Genomic DNA, 16250 nt, shown 5'->3' with positions numbered 1-16250 from the left:
CGTCCGCGCGAGGCCCCCCCCTCCCCCGCCGCGCGCCGCGCGCGCCGACACATGACGCGCCGCCCCGGACCTCGTTCCGGGGCGGCACCGAGACCGGCCCCGCGAGCCGCGGCCCTCCCCACCGCCCCTGCGTAAGAAGCGCACCCGCTCCTAGGACTCGGAGCCTAATAATCATCGTCCATGGCGTCGACCACTTCCTCCGAGTCGTTTTCGGAGGCTGGCGGCGTGCGGGAAGCCGGACTTCACAAGGCCGAGGCTGGGCTTCTTAGTGGGAGAAGAAGGCAATCATCTCATTGGCGGTCATGCCATCGGACAGGTTGGCACCGAGCACGCTACCGAGCGGCTGCTGTTGCCCTTCCTCCGCGGCGGCTGCGACTGTCTCCATGCGGTGAATGATGGGGGGTCGATCTTCGTCGCAAGAGTCGTCAGATTCGCTGGAGTCGTCGAAGCAGCCCGTGTAGCACGCCTGGCCGCGCGAAGCAGGGAAACTCTCGGTGACGTACTTGAGATCTGCGAGCTTCGCCGTCAGCACGGGAACTTCGACGTCTTTGGGAGAATTGCACATCGCAGATGTAACAGCGCTGGTAGATACTACAGGTTCTCGGTCGCCCTCGTCCTCAGTCTCTGACATCGAATACACATCATCGTCCGAATCGTCCTCCATTCGCAGGTGGCGGTGCATCGCGACGATGACGACGCGTTCCAGCGTGTGTGACAACCGCGTAAGGATGACACACCAAAGAAAATCCACCGCCTGAGGGCTGTATGCCATACCACCCGCGCGCCGCACGAGATCGCGCACGAGGCCATCTTTCGCTGCCTGGCTGATGCCGGGGAGGTCAAGTTTCGAATAGCCCTCGTAGCGAGATGTTGTGAAGCTGTGGTTGGGACCAAAAAAACGATAGGAGATGCGATTCATGATGTGAACGAACGGGGGCCCCGTCTCCAACGTACAGTCTCGAGAGAGATGCATTGCCAACTGGAAATCCTCGGGAAATAGCATGGCGGCGCACGGGAACATCTCAGCAAGATCCGAATTCTCGCGCTCATCGCGGTACGAAGCGCCGAGCATGGTGGCGCGGTGTGCGGCGCAATGGACCGCGCTAGCAAGGAGATCTAAAGTTTCCGCCATGACGACATCGGATGCCGTCTTGGCGAATCTGGAGGTGAAGATGTAACGCCGTGACTGGTTGTCGCCCGGGAAATTGGAATAAGTGTGAGAACCGGTCTCCTTGTGCACATACGTCAGGATCTTCCGAAAGCCGTCCGCGCCGCCGAGCCACTTAAGGAACAGGTTATCGTCGGCGAACTGCTGCCGCTGGATGGCGGCAATACATGCGTATTCGAGCACGACCGTCCGCCCGCCCTCGCGAATGACTTGGGCCTTGGTGCCATAATAACTACACACGACGCCCGCGGTACGAGAGAACTCGCGGGGCCCGTAGTATATTGGACGCGCCCTCCATAGCGACTGGCTGCGCTCGTCATCGCGTAGCGCATGCCAAAACTGACGACACGTGCTCTCGAGCTGTAGGAAGTCAGTTCCGCTCGAGACAAAAGCTAACACATCGAAAAGCACCTCGTCTGGCAACACCTGCTCTCCGCGGAATCCAGGGCGGGTGCGCTCTAGAATGTCCAGTGTCGAGCGTTGGTTGCCGGGCCCCGGCACCATAGCGACGGGCGAGTGTGTCACCACTTGATCGCGTCTACGCGCCCGCGTAGGACCCGAGGCGCCGCACGACTCGAGATCGCGGATGTCGGGTTTGAGACGTTTGCGGCGAAAAGCCTTTCACCGGCCCATATGACTCTCCCACGCCCGCACACCGCCCTTAAGACAGGGCGCAGCAGGCGCGTCGGCGACCATCCAACTTGCGCTCGTCGAGCGCGTCGTACTTGTCGTACTTGACGAGGAGCATCTTCGCGAGCCACTGGAAGGGCGAGAGCGCGTTGCCGACGCGCTTCGCCTCGCGGCACTCGGCGGCGTAGTCGTCCGTGATGTCGCAGCCGAAGATGGGGTCCACGACCTTGTTGTAGAGCTCGACGACGTCGGCCTCGTCCGTGCACATGGCGAAGCTGCAGAAGACGTCGTCGGGCTTCGACTTGATGAGGTGGCTCAGCTCGTCGAACTCGCAGTCGCTCGGCTCGCCGTCCGTGAGGATGAGGAGCAGCGTGTCGCGGTCGTCGCGGCCGAAGCCCTCGATGACGGGCGCCAGGTTCCCGAGCAGCGGCGTCTTCCCGCGCGCGCGCGGCTTGCCCGCGAAGATCTCCTCGAGCTGCGCCGTGCTCGTGATCTTGTACCACTCGGCGTCGTTGAGGAACTTGAGCCAGAATCCGTCCATGTGTTCGATGACGAGGAGCATCGTCGCCAACAGTCGCAGCGTCTGCTGCAGCTCCTGCCACCGCGTCTTCGGCCCGCCCGCGAGGTTGTCGCTGACGCTGTTCATGGACCCGGAGTCGTCGGCGACGACGACGATGTCCGTGCCCACGAGGCGCAGCAGGTCCTCCACGTACTCCGGGGGCATGTCGAGCTCCGCGCGCATCTTCTCGACGCGATCCGCCAGCCCGACCGCGACGTCGCCGGCATCGGCGACGGGCGCGACGACGGCGCCGTCGGCGTCGGCGGCGTCGACGGCCGCCGCGACGCTCACGGCGGGCACGGCCGCCGCCACGCCGCCGATGGGCGGGACGGCCATGGGGCTCAGCTGCGGTGTTTTAGGCAGCCACGCCGCCGATGGGCGGGACGGCCATGATAGATCAGCAGCTTTTTGGGCAGCCCATCGTAGGTGGAACCATCGACGAGGTCGGCGGTGCCGCGTTAAGTGAAGACGTTCAAGAAGAGCGTACGATATGGGGCAGGGCGGCAGCCAGCCCCTTCGATACAAGGGGTCGCCGTCCCCCGGGGCCGTGGCCCACTCGCGGTCGCTGGACAGCGTCGCCGACGCCGGGGACGACGATCCGGCCTTCGTGAGCGCGCGGGGCTACGACTCCTTCGTCGACGCCCTCGACGGTAGCCCGGAGCCCGCCGTGCCCTGCGCCGAGGGCGACGCCGAGGAGCCGCCCGCGAAGCCGAGCTTCGCCTTCTCCGGCGCGGACCTCTTCCGGTCCCTGCGCCGCGGGTCCGAGTGGAGCCGGTCCCTCAGCGACCGCACGGCCGCGCGGCTGCGGTCGAGGACGGCCGGGTCGCCGCCGGCGTCGCCCGGGCGGCGCGCGCTCTCCATCGACGCGGCGCGCCGGGCGAGGGTCGTGCGCTGCCTGCGCTGGGCCGGGCGCGCCGTGCTCTGCCGCCAGATCGTCGCGTCGAGCCGCCTCCGGCGGTCGCTCTACGGCGACGAGATCCCGCGCGGCGCCTTCGTGGCGCGGTGCGCGCCCCAGGCGCTCTGCGACGCGCTCCCGGCGCTTCTGGCGCTGGTCGCCGGGGCGCCGCACTGGCTCCGGGGGCTGCGGCGCGAGCTCCTCGGGGCCGTCGCCGCGCGGTGCGCGGCGCATCGGTGCGTGGGACAGGCGGTCCACTTCCTCAAGCAGGCCGCGTGGTGCGACGGGAGCGTCTTCGCCGAGCTCGACGCCCTCGTCGCCGCGGCCGCCGAGGGGCGGACGCCCCACATCTTCCTCAGCGAGGAGCACTGGGAGTCCATCGCGGCGACGTTGCTCGGAAGCCCCGCGGGCTTCACGTTACAACTGCCCAAAAAGGTCCGCGTCTTCGACCCCTTCCTCCCGTCGACGTCCATCTCCTACATCCGCGTCGAGAAGGTCTTCCCGTCGAACACGCGGCCGCTGCTCCTGTCGCTCCACGGCGCGCGGCACCGGGCGAGCCCCCCCTCGCGGCTGATCTACAAGGCCGGCGACGACCTGCGCCAGGACGTGGGCGTGCTCCAGGCCTTCGGGGCCATGAACTACGCCTTCGAGGTGTCGAACACGACGACGAGAGACGGGAGCCGCGTCTTCATCGGCACCTACGGCGTCTGCGCGATGTCGGGCCGCGTCGGCTGCATCGAGCTCGTCCGCGGCGTCCGCGCGCTGACGGCGGTCTGCGCCAGCGACCGCTTCAGCGACGCGCAGCTCGAGCGGCTCGTGGCGTCGGCGGCGGGGTCCTACGTCGGCGCGCACGTGCTCGGCGTCCGCGACCGCCACTCGGACAACATCCTCCTCGCGGACGACGGCACGCTCTTCCACATCGACTTCGGCCACGTGTTGGACGACTCCGTCGCCATCGACACGGCGTCCTTCGCGACGACGCCGGCCCTGCGCCAGGCCATGGGCGACGCGGTCTGGGCGAAGTTCGTCGACGCGTGCGCGGCCGCGTTCCTCGCGCTCCGCGCGCACGCGGACCTCGTCGTGTCCACGGCCGCGGCGGTGCTCGCGTCGGCGGCCAGGGACGGCGCGCCGGCCGTCGCGGCCTGCGTGCGCAAGTTCCTCCTCGTGGACCTCGACGACGCCGCGGCGACGGCGAAGATCCGGAAGCTCGTCGACGGCGGGCCCGCGGCCGCGAAGACGCGGCTCAAGAACGCGATCCACGCCCTCGCCGTGCGGCGGCTCCAGGTCGCGACGACGCTGAAGCACCGGCCGCCGCCGGCGCTGGCCGTCGGGAGCCTGTGGAAGCGCGGCGAGGGCGCCGCGGCGGGCTGGCGGAGGCGGTCCGTCGCGCTCATACCGGGCGACGCGGGAAGCGGCACGGGCGCGCCGAAGCTCTACTACTTCGCCTCGGACAAGGACTGGCACGCCTTCCGCGACGAGGGCACGCACACGCAGAAGGGCGTCATCTTCCTCGAGAACGTGTCGTCCGTGCGCCGCGTCGTCGTCGCCGCGCCGTCGTTCCGGGGCGCCCGCGACCCCCCGAGCGTCGACGTGCCGGGCCTCGGCGCCGTCGAGCCCTCCTTCTGGCGCGGCCGCGGCCCCGCGAGCGCCGACGCGCCGGGCCTCGGCGCCGACGCGCCGACCCCGGCGGACGCGCCGCCGGAGCCGCCGGAGGCGGGCGACGCCCGCGCGTCGGAGGACGGGGCCCGCGCGTCGGGCGACAAGGCGGCCTACGACGCGCTGCCCGTCCTCGAGGTCCGCGCGCGGTCGACGTCCGGCGGCTCGTCGCTCTTCCGCGTCTCGTCCGCGTCTCCGCGGAGCGCGGCCTGCGCTTCCTCGACGCTGCGCCTCGCGCTCGTGACGGACATGCGCACGTGGCACCTGCGCTTCGAGGCGCCGCGCGAGCTCCACCGCTGGGCCAAGCTCCTCGCGTCCTACGCGGACCTCGCCGCCGGCGACGACGGCGACGTTGACGACGCGCCCGCGCGGTCCATGGTCCGCGCGGAGACGTTTAGCGCCTAGCTTTCTGTTTTACATGTAGGGGACGTCGAAGATCGACCCGAACAGGATCAGGAAGGCGAGCAGGACGACGACGATCCACTGGGGCACGGCCTGGATCACGTCGATCATGAAGCGGACCGTGGACACGTAGTAGCCCGCGACGACCAGCAGCAGCGTGCCCGCGCCCGCGCCGAAGATGACGAGGTACCAGCTCGACGCGTCGTCGATGACCAGCACCATGTAGACGATGGCGTCGTCGAGGCCCGTGAGGAAGAAGACGACGTAGGGGTTCGCGTAGCGCTGCGTCGCCTCGCCCGACGAGCCGTAGTCGGCGTTGGGCTCCTTGGACAGGAGCTCCTTGCCGACGTCGTCGCCGCCCTTCTCCGCGTCGTCGTCGTCGGCGTCGTCGTCGTCCGGCGCGAACTTGAGGTAGACCGCGTAGCAAATGAGTAAAACGGAGCACGCGATGGACGTCGCGTAGCTGACCTTGTCCTCGTCGTCGCTGAAGGACGCGAGCACGACGTTGAGCACGACGCCGACGCCCACGGCGAGGCACACGATCAAATTCATCATGAGCACGTAGATCGCCGCCATCTTCGCCTGGTACGTCTTCGTGGCGCCCGGCCGCACGAAGTAGGTCGTCAAGAGGAGCGCGTCGTCCGAGCCGAAGAGCAGCTTCAGCAAAAAGGCCGTCAGCAGCGTCGTGCCGGCGCTCACGGCGGACACCATGGCGACGGCCGGGCAGCGTTGCGGTGCTGCCCAGACGCCACCAGACGTCGACTCCAATGCAAGAATCGTAGGGAATTCAGTTGCTGAACCTAAATTGAAGCTTAGCGTGAACCTCGCGTCGAACCTTCATGTTCCTTAGCTCCCGCACGTGATGCGCATGCCCCCGTCGGGCGCGTCGCGGACGCAGCAGGCGCCGAAGACCGGGCGGCAGGGCCGGTCGTAGAAGTCGCGGTTCGTCTCGTCGGCGAGCGTGTCGAAGGCCTGGTGGAGGGCCCACGCGCGCTTGCTCACCTCGCCGACGGGCTTCTCCAGCGCCCGGATCGTGTGGTTCGCCTCGACGGCGGCGTCCGCGGCCTGGCGCAGCAGGTCGTCGGCGAGCGCCGCCCGCGCGCGGCAGGTCTCGAGCGCGTCCGCCGCGACCGCGCGCGCCACGAGCGGCGCGCCCGCGCGCGCCCTCCCCACCCGCGCGGCGAGGCGCCCCCAGGGCCGGTCCTCGGCCGCCGCCGCGCGCCGCCGCGCGAGCAGGGCGAGCTCGTCGAGCACCTCGTCCTTGCCGGCCTTGGTGAGCTCCAGCGTCGAGGACTGGACCTTGCTCCGCGAGGCCGCGGCCGCGAAGCGGGGCCCGCCCGCGGCGTGGCCGCCGCGCTTCTCCTCGACGCAGCCCGCGTCCGCGAGCTCCGCGAGCGCCGCCGCCGCGTCGCCGTCGGGGAAGCGCGCCGGGTCCGCGGCGAGCGCGTCCGCGGCCGCCAGGAGCGCGGACGGCGCGTCGACTTTCTCGAGCAGCGAGTCCGCGAAGGCGTCCGCGGTGAGGTTCACGAAGAGGCTCTGGAGCACGTGCCGCGCCGCGGGGCTCAGCGTCGTGTTCGGAACATCGAAGGTCTCGGCGACGTCCGCGGCGAGCTCCGCGCGCGCGTCGCCCGCGAGCCGCAGCGCCGCCGTCGCCTGTGCCGAATTCAAATCTTCAACTCGACTTCAATGTGAGCGTACGCGACAATTTCGACAAAATCTCTTCGGCCGTGCTTCGAGAACTCGACGAGAGCAATCGATTCGTCCAAAAATCAGCCGAATCGACTTCGATTTGACCGAGCTAGAGAATTCTCAAGTTTGGTCAGGACCACCCAAACCAGTGGTTGAATTCGGCACAGGCCGTCGCCGTCGCGTTCGCGCTCTCGAGCAGCGCCCGCGCGGCGGCCCGCAGCGCCGCGGCGCGCTCCCGGAGCCGCTGGGCGCCCTTGAGCAGCGTCTCGAAGAGCTCGAGCGGCGCGCCGAGCTCGGAGGCGACGCGGCGGTACGAGTCGACGATCGTGTCGTTGTCCGAGTCGCGGGGCGCGCCCAGGGCCAGGTACAGGTCGACGCCATCCGGCGTCGCCTTCTCGAACCAGCGGTGCTCCATGGCCTGCTGGAGGTACTGCTTCGCGATGTTGAGGAGGTCGACGTCGCAGCCCGGCGGCCGCGGCGGCCCGAGCGCGTCGCAGACGGACGCCGCGAAGCGCTCGATGGCCGGCGCGCAGGACGCGTTCGTCAGTTTCGGCAGCGGGTCCTCGCCGCCCAGGGCCAGGGACAGCGCCTCGAGCGTGGCCTCGTCTGCGCCGAAGGGCCAGTGGAGCGTCGTGTCCGGGACGCTCCACGCCGTCGGGTTGTACTCGCCCGGGCACGGCGGCCAGTCGTCGGGGTAGTAGCGGAACGTGTGCGTCATGCCGCCGAACTGGAGGGGCATCTCGAAGAGGAGGAAGCGGGGCGCGTAGATCGGGGCGCCCGTCGTCGCGTTGAGATCCTCGCAGCCCGGCGCGGGCGGCCCGCGGAGCGGCACGCGGTGCTGCGGTCGGCAGAGCTCGGCGAGGAAGCGCCTCTGGACGCCGAGCTTCGTGTAGTTGGGCTGGATGAGCTCGTTGGGGAGGCACGCGGCGTAGACCGCGTCCGACGCCGTCATGCCCTCGTAGACGATTACGGGCCCGCCCTTGTCGTCGGGCCCGCCCTTCTGGAGGAAGCGGTCCTGGTCGTTGACGACGAGGAACTCGAGCTCCGCCGCGACCCTGGTGCCGTTGGCGCGCGCGGCGACGGCCTTGGCCCGGAGCGCGGCGCGGACCGTGTCCTGGTCGCGGACGGCGACGCCGTCGACCTTCCGCAGCTTCATGCCCTGCTGGACGCCGCGCCGGTCCGCCTCCGAGTCGTTGCGGGCGCCCAGCGCCTGCATGAAGCCCGGGCCGCCCCAGCCCTCGATGCCAAAGTCGAAGATCGTCGCGGCGCACGCGTCGGCGACGGCCGCGTCGATGGCCGTGACGTTCAGGTCGACGAGGCGCTGCGTCGCCGACGCGCACCAGGGCGTCGTCGCGTTGGGCGCCGGCGCCGGCGCCGTCGCGTTCGTCGCGTTCGCGTCGTCGCCGCCGTCGCCGTCGTCGTCCGGGGGCGCCGCGGTCCTCGAGGTCGCGTCGTCGATGGGGGGGAGGCCGCGCTCCTTGCGGTCGCGGTCGCGCCGCTTCTTCATGCGCGTGAGCGCGTCGTCGCCGTCGTCGTCGTCGTCGTCGTCGCGCCGCTTGGACCCCGGCGGCCGCCGCCGCTTCGACTTGAAGCCGTGGCCGCGCTTCTCCTCCTTTGGCGCGCACGCGACGTCGCGGACGACGACCTGCTCGTCGTAGGCGCGGCGCCGGTCCACGGCGTCGCCGCAGGGCCGGTCGTCGAAGGCCCGCGGCGTCGTGTAGTTGAAGACCATGGTCTTGGCCGCGCCGGGCCGCTCGACGTCCGCGGACGCGAGGATCTCCTCCGCGCGCGCGCACAGGGTCTCGGGCGCGAGGCCGTAGTCCGGCGAGCACGCGAGGGCCGTCAGCGACCGCCGCAGCAGCCGCGCGTCGGGCCCGAAGAGGCCCTCGGACTCGTTGCGCGAGAACCAGAGCTCGCGGACCGCGTCGACGACCGCGCCGCCCTCGTAGACCTCGAGGTGCACGTTCCCGTAGGGCGGCGGCCAGCCCAACGTCTCGAGCGTCGCCACGTCGACGAGCGCCGTCCAGACGACGGCCTTGTTTCGCGTGCAGGACACGAGCGGGTTCTCGCAGAGGTTCGCCGCGAGCTGTTTGTAGAAGGGGCAGCCCTCGCAGCCCTTGTCCTTGGAGAAGTGCCACGCGAGGTCGTGGGCCTCCGCGCCGTCGGTGATCTCCAGGTTGCCCACGAGGGCCTGCCTCCCGCCGGGGCCGAAGGGCCCCCGGATGGGCATGACGTCGACGACCCACTTCAAGCGCCCGCACGCGAGCGGCGGGTCCGGCGACCGCGCGAGGACCTTGACCGGGTAGGCCCCGCACAGATCCTGGACCAGATGCCGCGCGTCGTCGACGTCGACGGCGGCGTGGACCCGCGACCAGGCGAAGGCCGCGTCCGCGGGCTCGTCGCCGTCCCAGACCTCGACGAACGCGGGCGACCCGTCGCTCGCGAGAATCATCGTTCCGTTCCCGTTCCGCGCGGGCCCGCCGCGGAAGAGGAGGGCCCGCTCCCGCGTGCACCGGTATTTCCGCTTCTCGTTGCCGCCGCAGACCGACGCGTAGAGCTGCTTCTTCGCGTGGGCCGTGATCTCCTCGCGGTCCTTTGCGAACAGCGCGATCGCGTCCGCGGCCTCCTCGTCTTCCCGGAGGACGAGGTCGCCGACCTTGCCGGTCTCCGCGCCCATGTTGATGGGCACCGTGCGCGCCACGGGTGCCTCGCCGCAGGGCCAGAGCGGGTGCGCCAGCGCGCCGCAGAGCGCCTCGACGAGCGCGGGCGGGAACCAGTCGCCGAACCAGAGGTCCAGCTCGAAGAGCAGGAAGCCGTGGACGGCGTCGAGCGCGTCCTGGCCCTCCCAGATGCGCAGGAGGCCGTCGAGCGCGTCCGCCCCCGTCTCGTCGCGCGGGTCCGCGACCGCGTTCTCGTAGAGCAGCGCGGCCTCGCGGCCGCACGGCGGCGCCGGCTCGCCCGCGGTGAGGCCCTGGCCGCCGCAGACCGCCGCCGCGAGGCGCCGCGTCGACCCGCGGTCGACGCCGTTCGCGACGCCGAAGGCGTAGGCCGCGTCGGCGACCTCCTCGGCGCCGGAGAGCTCGAGGTGGGCGACGACGCGGTTGCCGTCGCCGCGCACGGCGATGCGGTGCCGGACCTCGCCGGGCTGCAGCGGCGCGTTGAGGATCGCGAAGACGGACGTGCGCTGCAGCTCCTGCGCGGCGCAAGCCTGGGCGAGCAGCAGCGCGCACCGCAGCGCGCGCGCTGCCATCATGTGCTGCCCACCGGAATCGCGGCGGTAACTTCAGGTTCAATGGAGTTGGTGAAGTTCCATCGTTGTCTTCGTTTTTACTGCGCCTGGTAGTGGTACGCGGCCGGAATACTTCTCGACGTCCGCCTCGCGGTCCCCGTAGGCCCGGGCGCCCTTGTGCGAGCTGCGCGGCGGCACGATGGACAGGTCCTGCCAGAAGGAGAGGCGGTCCGTGTTCCAGGAGCGGTGGTAGGCGAGGAGCTCCTCGATGGCCCAGTCGATCACGACCGTCCGGAACACGACGTGGACGCAGGCTTGCAGGACGAAGTCGGCGACGCGCCAGAGCCTGTGCTTGATGACGTTCTGGTCGCTGTACTCGTTCTTCGACGCGAGCATCGCCGTCGAGTGCACGTCGAGGTAGAGCACGGCCGCGGTCGCGTAGCGGATCGCGCGGTACCGCGCGTTCACGTCGCGGTCCTCGTCGATGATGAGGTCGTCGATGGCGATGAGCTCGCCCGTGGACGTGTAGCGCTGCATGAGGATCGCGAGCGCCGACATGCACCACATGAGCGCCGCGGGGCAGAGCCTGCGTGGAAATCAAATCTTCAACCCGAATTCAATGTGGGCGTATGCGACAGTTTCGACGCAAGCTCTTCGGCTGTGCTTCGAGAGCTCGACGAGAGCAATCGATTCGTCCAAAAGTCAGCCGAATCGGCTTCGATGTGACCGAGCTCGAGAGCTTTGAAGTTTTTGCTGGACGGGGCGTTCCACTGGTTGATTTCCACACAGGGCAGAGCCAGGTCATCGCGCCGTAGAACTTGACGCGGTACTTGTCGCCGGCCGCCGCGCGGCGGAACATGGCGTCGAGCTCCGCGTGCGCGTCGTCGAGGCGCCCGCCGAAGAGCTCCTTGCGGTTCCGGAAGAAGGCGATGCCGTAGAAGTTGCGCCGGGGCTCGTCGAACTTGACGAGGTCGTCGATGTCCAAAATGAAGAGGACCGCGAGCGAGTTCAGGATGATCTCGAAGGGCCCGTCGCTCGCGCCGAGCACGCGGCCCGACACGTCCACGAAGAGCCAGACGACGGAGAACCGCAGCACGTGGATGACGTAGGCGACCGCGAGGCGCCACACGGGCACCTGGCCGAAGCGCGACACGATGAGCGCGTAGCCGCCCTTGAGCTGCTTCAGCTCGGGCTGCATCATCGTGATGACGTTGATCGCGCAGAAGACGATGGTCATGATGTGGAAGTCCCAGACCCCGAACAGCTTCTGGATGCCGTAGGCCTCCTCCGTGAGCCGGTCGATGTTCGCCGGGTAGGGCACGCCCCCCGGGAACATCTTCGCCGCGAGGCCTTCGGCGACACCGTCGTCGTCGACGTACGCCTCGACGTCGTGGTCGAAGAGCCAGGTGATGCCCTGGACCTGGATGACGGACGTGAAGGCCGCGCACTGGAGGAAGACGAGGAGAACGACGAGCACGAAATGGCACCACTGGACCCACCAGTGCCGCGCGTGGCGGTCGAAGAGCCAGGCCGACGTCACGCGGAAGTAGAAGCTCCGGCGCATCTCCTCGCAGAACTGCGCGACGTCGCCGACGTCGTACTTCACGGACCGCCGCCTGGGACCCGCGGCGGCGCCGGGCTCGTCCGCCGCGCCGGCCGCGGCGCCGGCCGCCGCGCCGCCGCCGTCGCCGCCGGCGCGGACCGCCTCGTCGCCCGCGTCGCCGGCGCGGCCGTCCGGCGCCGCGAGGCGCTCGCGCCGGAGCTCGTCCCGGACCATCTCGGCGACGCGCGCCGCGAGCGGGTCGTCGCCGCCGCCGCCGGAGCGCAGCACCTCGTCGACGCGGCGGCGCACGATTTCCTCGAGCTGGTCGCCGTTCGTCACGAGCGTCTCCCGCACGAAGGCCGCCTCCAGAGATCCGGCGCCCGCGCCGAGCTGGTGGAGGATGGGCTGCGGCGGCGCCTGGGGGCCCGCGCAGCTGCTGAAGCAGCCCGCGTCGGCGACGGCCACGTCGCGGACCTCCGCGCGCTCGTGGTCGTGGTGGCTCTTGCGGCGGCCGTGGCGGTGGCGGTTCGCCGCGTCGACCCGAGCTCGTTGAGCCATCGCGTCTCTCTAGAAGCCCGCCTCACTGGACCATCGTTCTCGGGCAGCAAAAATCACGGGTGCAACTCCGGCTTGCGCACGGGCGCGTCGTCCCTCGAGCCGACGGATCTCGACGCGCCCGCGGCGCCCCCGCCCCTCGACCACTCCGTCGGCGCGACTTTCGTCGTCGTGACCGCTCGACGCTCGAGTAGTCGGATCTCAACGCGCCCGCGGAGCCCCCGCCCCTCGAAGTTACCCACTCCGTCGGCGCGACGTTCGTCGCACGCATGGCCTTCTTCCACCGCGACGGCGCCGGCGCGTGGCATCCCTTCGACGCGTCGCAGAACGCCCTCCTCGAGCAGGCCTTCCAGGCCGACGCGCCGAGCGTCGTCCTCCCCACGGTGCCGAGTAATCCGCCCGGCCACCGGGACTTCGAGGTCCGCTTCGGCGCCAACGCCGTGAGCGCGCGCATGCCGGCCGCGCCGCCGACGAAGATGATCCAGGTCAACACGCAGAACGGGAACACGCGCGTCGTCCGCCGCGACATGCCCCAGACGTCGTCGCTCGACCGGTCCATGGAGCTCGCGGAACACTTCACGACGTCGGCGGCGTGCTACGGCTGGCTCCTGAAGAAGAAGCTCTCGGGCCTCGCGCGCGGCTCGTGGCAGCGCCGCTTCTTCGTCCTCGCGCCGCGGTCCGGCGCGCTCCTCTGCTTCGCCAAGGGCCTCGACACGCGCCAGGTCCAGCTCTGCCGCGAGGGCGACCCGGCCGCGCCCAAGGCCGAGGTCTCCGCGGACCTCGCGGGCGCCATGGTCGTCCGCGACGGCGACCCGGCCAAGCCCTGCTCCTTCGCCGTGACGACGCCGGCCGGCGAGCACCACCTCGCGGCCCACGACGACGCGCTCAAGGACCGGTGGCTCGACCAGCTCGCCAAAGTCGCGCGCGGCGAGGCCCTCGCGTAAGCACGTGTGCATAGCGGCCGAGCCCGCGGCGAGTCCGAGTCCGAGTCGGCCGCGAGCCGGCACGGGCGCGCCGGCGCGCCGCGGCCGGCGGCGGCCCGGCGCTACCGCGCGCCGCGGAAGGGTCTCCCGGGCGGCGCGACGCCTCGGCCGAAGCCACGACCGTCGACCCGCGCCGACGTCGGCCGAGGAGGCTCCGAGGCGACGGGCCGGGTGTCGGCCGGGTGGCGCGGACGCGTCCGGACGCGTCCGACGCATCCGTCGCGCGCGCGGCGCGAACGACTTGGCTGGCTGATGGTCTACTACTGATCGTCGCCGTCCACCGACCGCTGCGCGCCTCGCGAGGCCTCGTGGATGCAACAGGACATGCTGAGGCCCGGCCGCGAAGCACCGACGCCGCCGCGCGGTCCGGCCGAGCGCGACGCCGCGGCGAGCGACGACGACGGCAAGGGCAAGGACACCTGGTGCCGGCGCCTGGGCCGGTGCCTGTCGCGGCGCGTGGCCTGCGGCGACCTCTGGGCGCCCTGCCGCGCGCTCTACGCCCAGTTCGCCGCCGGCGCGAAGGAGCTCTGGGCCGACGCGCGCGTGGCCTGGCGCCACAGGCACCTCGACGCCGCGGGGCGAGCGCGTGCGCTGTCGTGGCGCGACGCCAAGGCCGCGCGCGAGGCGCCGGGCGACTTCCTGCGCATGCTGCCGCTCCTCGTCAACCCGCTGCCGCCGCCCTTCGGCCTCGTGCTCATCGCCATCGCCTACCGCTTCCCGAAGCGGTTGCTAGCGGCGCAGTTCCACAGCCGGCAGCAGGCCGAGGCCTTCGCGGCCGCGGACCGCGACGCGCAGCGGTCCGCGGCGGACGCCCTGCGGCGGAGCCACGCCCTCGCCGACGCGCTGGAGGAGGCCGCCGACGGCCTCGCGTTCGTCGCCGCGGGCGACGCGGCGGCGACGGCGCAGTACTTCGAGCGCTACTTCACCGGCGTGTCCGCGCCGCTGGGCCTGGGGACCCTCGACACGGCGGCCTTGGGCCACCTCGCCGTCCTCGCGAGGCCCCGCGCCGCGACGTGCTGCGGCGCCTGGCAGCTCCGGCGGCGCCTCGCGCGCGCGGCGCGCGACGTCGCGGAGGACGACGCGCTCCTCGCGGCGGACGGCCTGACGCCGGCCCAGCTCCGGGACGCGTGCGTGCTCCGCGCCATCGACGCCGACGGCGACGACGCGCGGCGCGCGGCGCTGCGGCGCTGGCAGGCGCTCCACGCGGCCGCGCGCCGCGCGCTGCGGCGGCCGGACCTGCCGCCGGCCTTCGTCTTCCTCTCCGCGCTCCTCGTCGGGACCCAGGACGACCTCGCCTAACGCCTTAGTCGCCGAAGAAGCGCGACGGCCGCGCGGACCCGAGCCCCGCGAGGAGCGTCTCGACGATCGCGGCCGCGGCCGCGGCGTCCTCGGCGCCGCGGGCCGCCGGCGCGCCGGCCTCGGCGAGCGCGGCGCGCGCGGCGCGCGTCGAGAAGCGCTCGTCGACGAGCGCGACGGGCGTCGCGAGCGCGAGGTCGTCGACGAAGCCGCGGACCTCGCGGCAGCGCTTGCCCTCCGCGCCGGAGAGCTCGAGGGGCCAGCCGACGGCGACGACGCCGGCGCCGTGCGCCGCGACGGCCTCGGCGATGCGCACCGACACGCGCCGCGTCGCGGCGCCGCGCGCGTCGAGCTTTTCGCGGCGGATCGCGCCCAGCGGCAGGCCGCGCGTGCGGCCGGGGTCGCTCACGGCGACGCCGATCTTCGTCGCCGACACGTCGAGCCCGAGCGCCGCGCAGCCCGTGCGCCGCAGCAAGCGCAGCGCCGCGTGGTTTGTGAGGATCGTGGCCATCGGTCAGTGCCCGAACCAGGCGCACAGCCCGGCCTAATGGGTGCAAGGTGGCGTCAGCTGTGGACTTCTGGACGCTCGCTAAAAGTCCATTCTGCCACTTCTGCAGTAGCCGCGCCCATCCGTCGGCTGCTACGGCTGGCTTCTACACGCTGTCGGCATCTTCTACACGCTGTTGGCATCCTACACGCTGCTGTCGGCTGCGTCTCACAGGCAAGACAGCTCAGCGAGAAACATGCCGGGCGTCTACGTGTGCCTCGACGCGAGCGACGGCAGCGTCGAGCGCGAGGTCCTCGCGGCCTGCGGCTGCGACGTGCGCATGCTCGGCGCGACGAGCGCGGCGCAGCTCCGGGACGGCGACCTCGAGGCCGCGGACGTCGTCGCCGTGTGGCACACCATCGAGGTCGACGCGGCCCTGCTGCGGCGGCTGAAGCGGTGCCGGCTCGTCGTGCGCATGGGCGTCGGCTACGACAACGTCGACGTCGCCGCCGCCGGCGCGCTGGGCATCGCCGTCGCGAACATCCCGGACTACGGCACCGAGGAGGTCGCGGACTCGGCCCTGGCGCTGCTCCTGGGCCTCTTCCGGGGCGCCCTCGAGGGCGCGGCGCTCGGCGCGCGGGACGTCGAGGTCCGCGGCGCGGACGGCATCGCCGCGGCCGTGCCCTACGTGCGGCGCGTCCGCGGCGCGACGCTGGGCCTGCTGGGCCTCGGGCGCATCGGCAGCGCCGTCGCGGCGCGCGCCAAGGCCTGCGGCTTTGACGTCGTCTTCTACGACCCCCACGTCGCCGACGGCTACGACAAGGCCCTCGGCGTGCGCCGCGCGGACTCGCTCGAGGCGCTCCTCGCCCAGTCCCAGGGCCTCAGCGTCCACTGCAACTGCGCGCCGCGCGGGGCGCCGCCGGGCGCCGTCGCCGCGAGCGCGCCGGAGCGCTACCTCGACGCGGCGGCGCTGTCGCTGCTCCCGCGGGGCGCGCTCGTCGTCAACACGGCGCGCGGCGAGCTCGTCGACGAGGCCGCGCTCGCGGCCGCGCTGCGCGACGGCCGCGTCGGCGCCGCGGCCCTCCACGTCCACGCGGCGGAGCCCTACCGCGCGGCGGCGTCCCCGCTCGGCGCCGCGCCGAACGCTTCCACGGCGCA

At 71.5% G+C, this 16250-nt stretch overlaps 4 protein-coding genes across 4 annotated transcripts in view; 2 read left to right on the top strand and 2 right to left on the bottom strand.

Annotated features, from left to right (window-relative positions):
* Window positions 1–730, top strand: part of AURANDRAFT_70776 (hypothetical protein) — a gene marked incomplete at both ends in the record, with an annotated part of 2706 nt that extends 1976 nt beyond the window's left edge. Inside the window, one exon of the mRNA XM_009035857.1 lies at window positions 589–730. Coding sequence (XP_009034105.1) covers window positions 589–628 — 40 coding nt within the window. The remainder of the gene's footprint in view (window positions 1–588) is intronic.
* Window positions 731–1829: 1099 nt separating this feature from the next.
* Window positions 1830–2693, bottom strand: AURANDRAFT_61516 (hypothetical protein; the record flags this gene model as incomplete). Its single annotated transcript, XM_009035341.1, has 1 exon — window positions 1830–2693. The coding sequence occupies one exon, from the start codon at window positions 2691–2693 to the stop codon at window positions 1830–1832; it is 864 nt and encodes a 287-aa protein (XP_009033589.1).
* Window positions 2694–2847: 154 nt separating this feature from the next.
* Window positions 2848–5443, top strand: AURANDRAFT_61515 (hypothetical protein; the record flags this gene model as incomplete). The annotated part of the gene is made up of 2 exons (XM_009035858.1): window positions 2848–5286; window positions 5333–5443. 2 exons carry the CDS (start codon window positions 2848–2850, stop codon window positions 5441–5443), a joined length of 2550 nt encoding a protein of 849 aa, XP_009034106.1.
* Window positions 5444–7129: 1686 nt separating this feature from the next.
* On the bottom strand, window positions 7130–10795 carry AURANDRAFT_61514 (hypothetical protein; the record flags this gene model as incomplete). The annotated part of the gene is made up of 2 exons (XM_009035340.1): window positions 7130–10207; window positions 10349–10795. 2 exons carry the CDS (start codon window positions 10793–10795, stop codon window positions 7130–7132), a joined length of 3525 nt encoding a protein of 1174 aa, XP_009033588.1.
* Window positions 10796–16250: the final 5455 nt, after the last annotated feature.

The sequence above is a fragment of the Aureococcus anophagefferens genome (genome assembly GCF_000186865.1).
Source record: "Aureococcus anophagefferens unplaced genomic scaffold AURANscaffold_3, whole genome shotgun sequence".
NCBI classification, from domain to species: domain Eukaryota; class Pelagophyceae; order Pelagomonadales; family Pelagomonadaceae; genus Aureococcus; species Aureococcus anophagefferens.
Note: the sequence above shows the minus strand (reverse complement) of the source record. Positions and strands in the feature narration are given on the sequence as shown.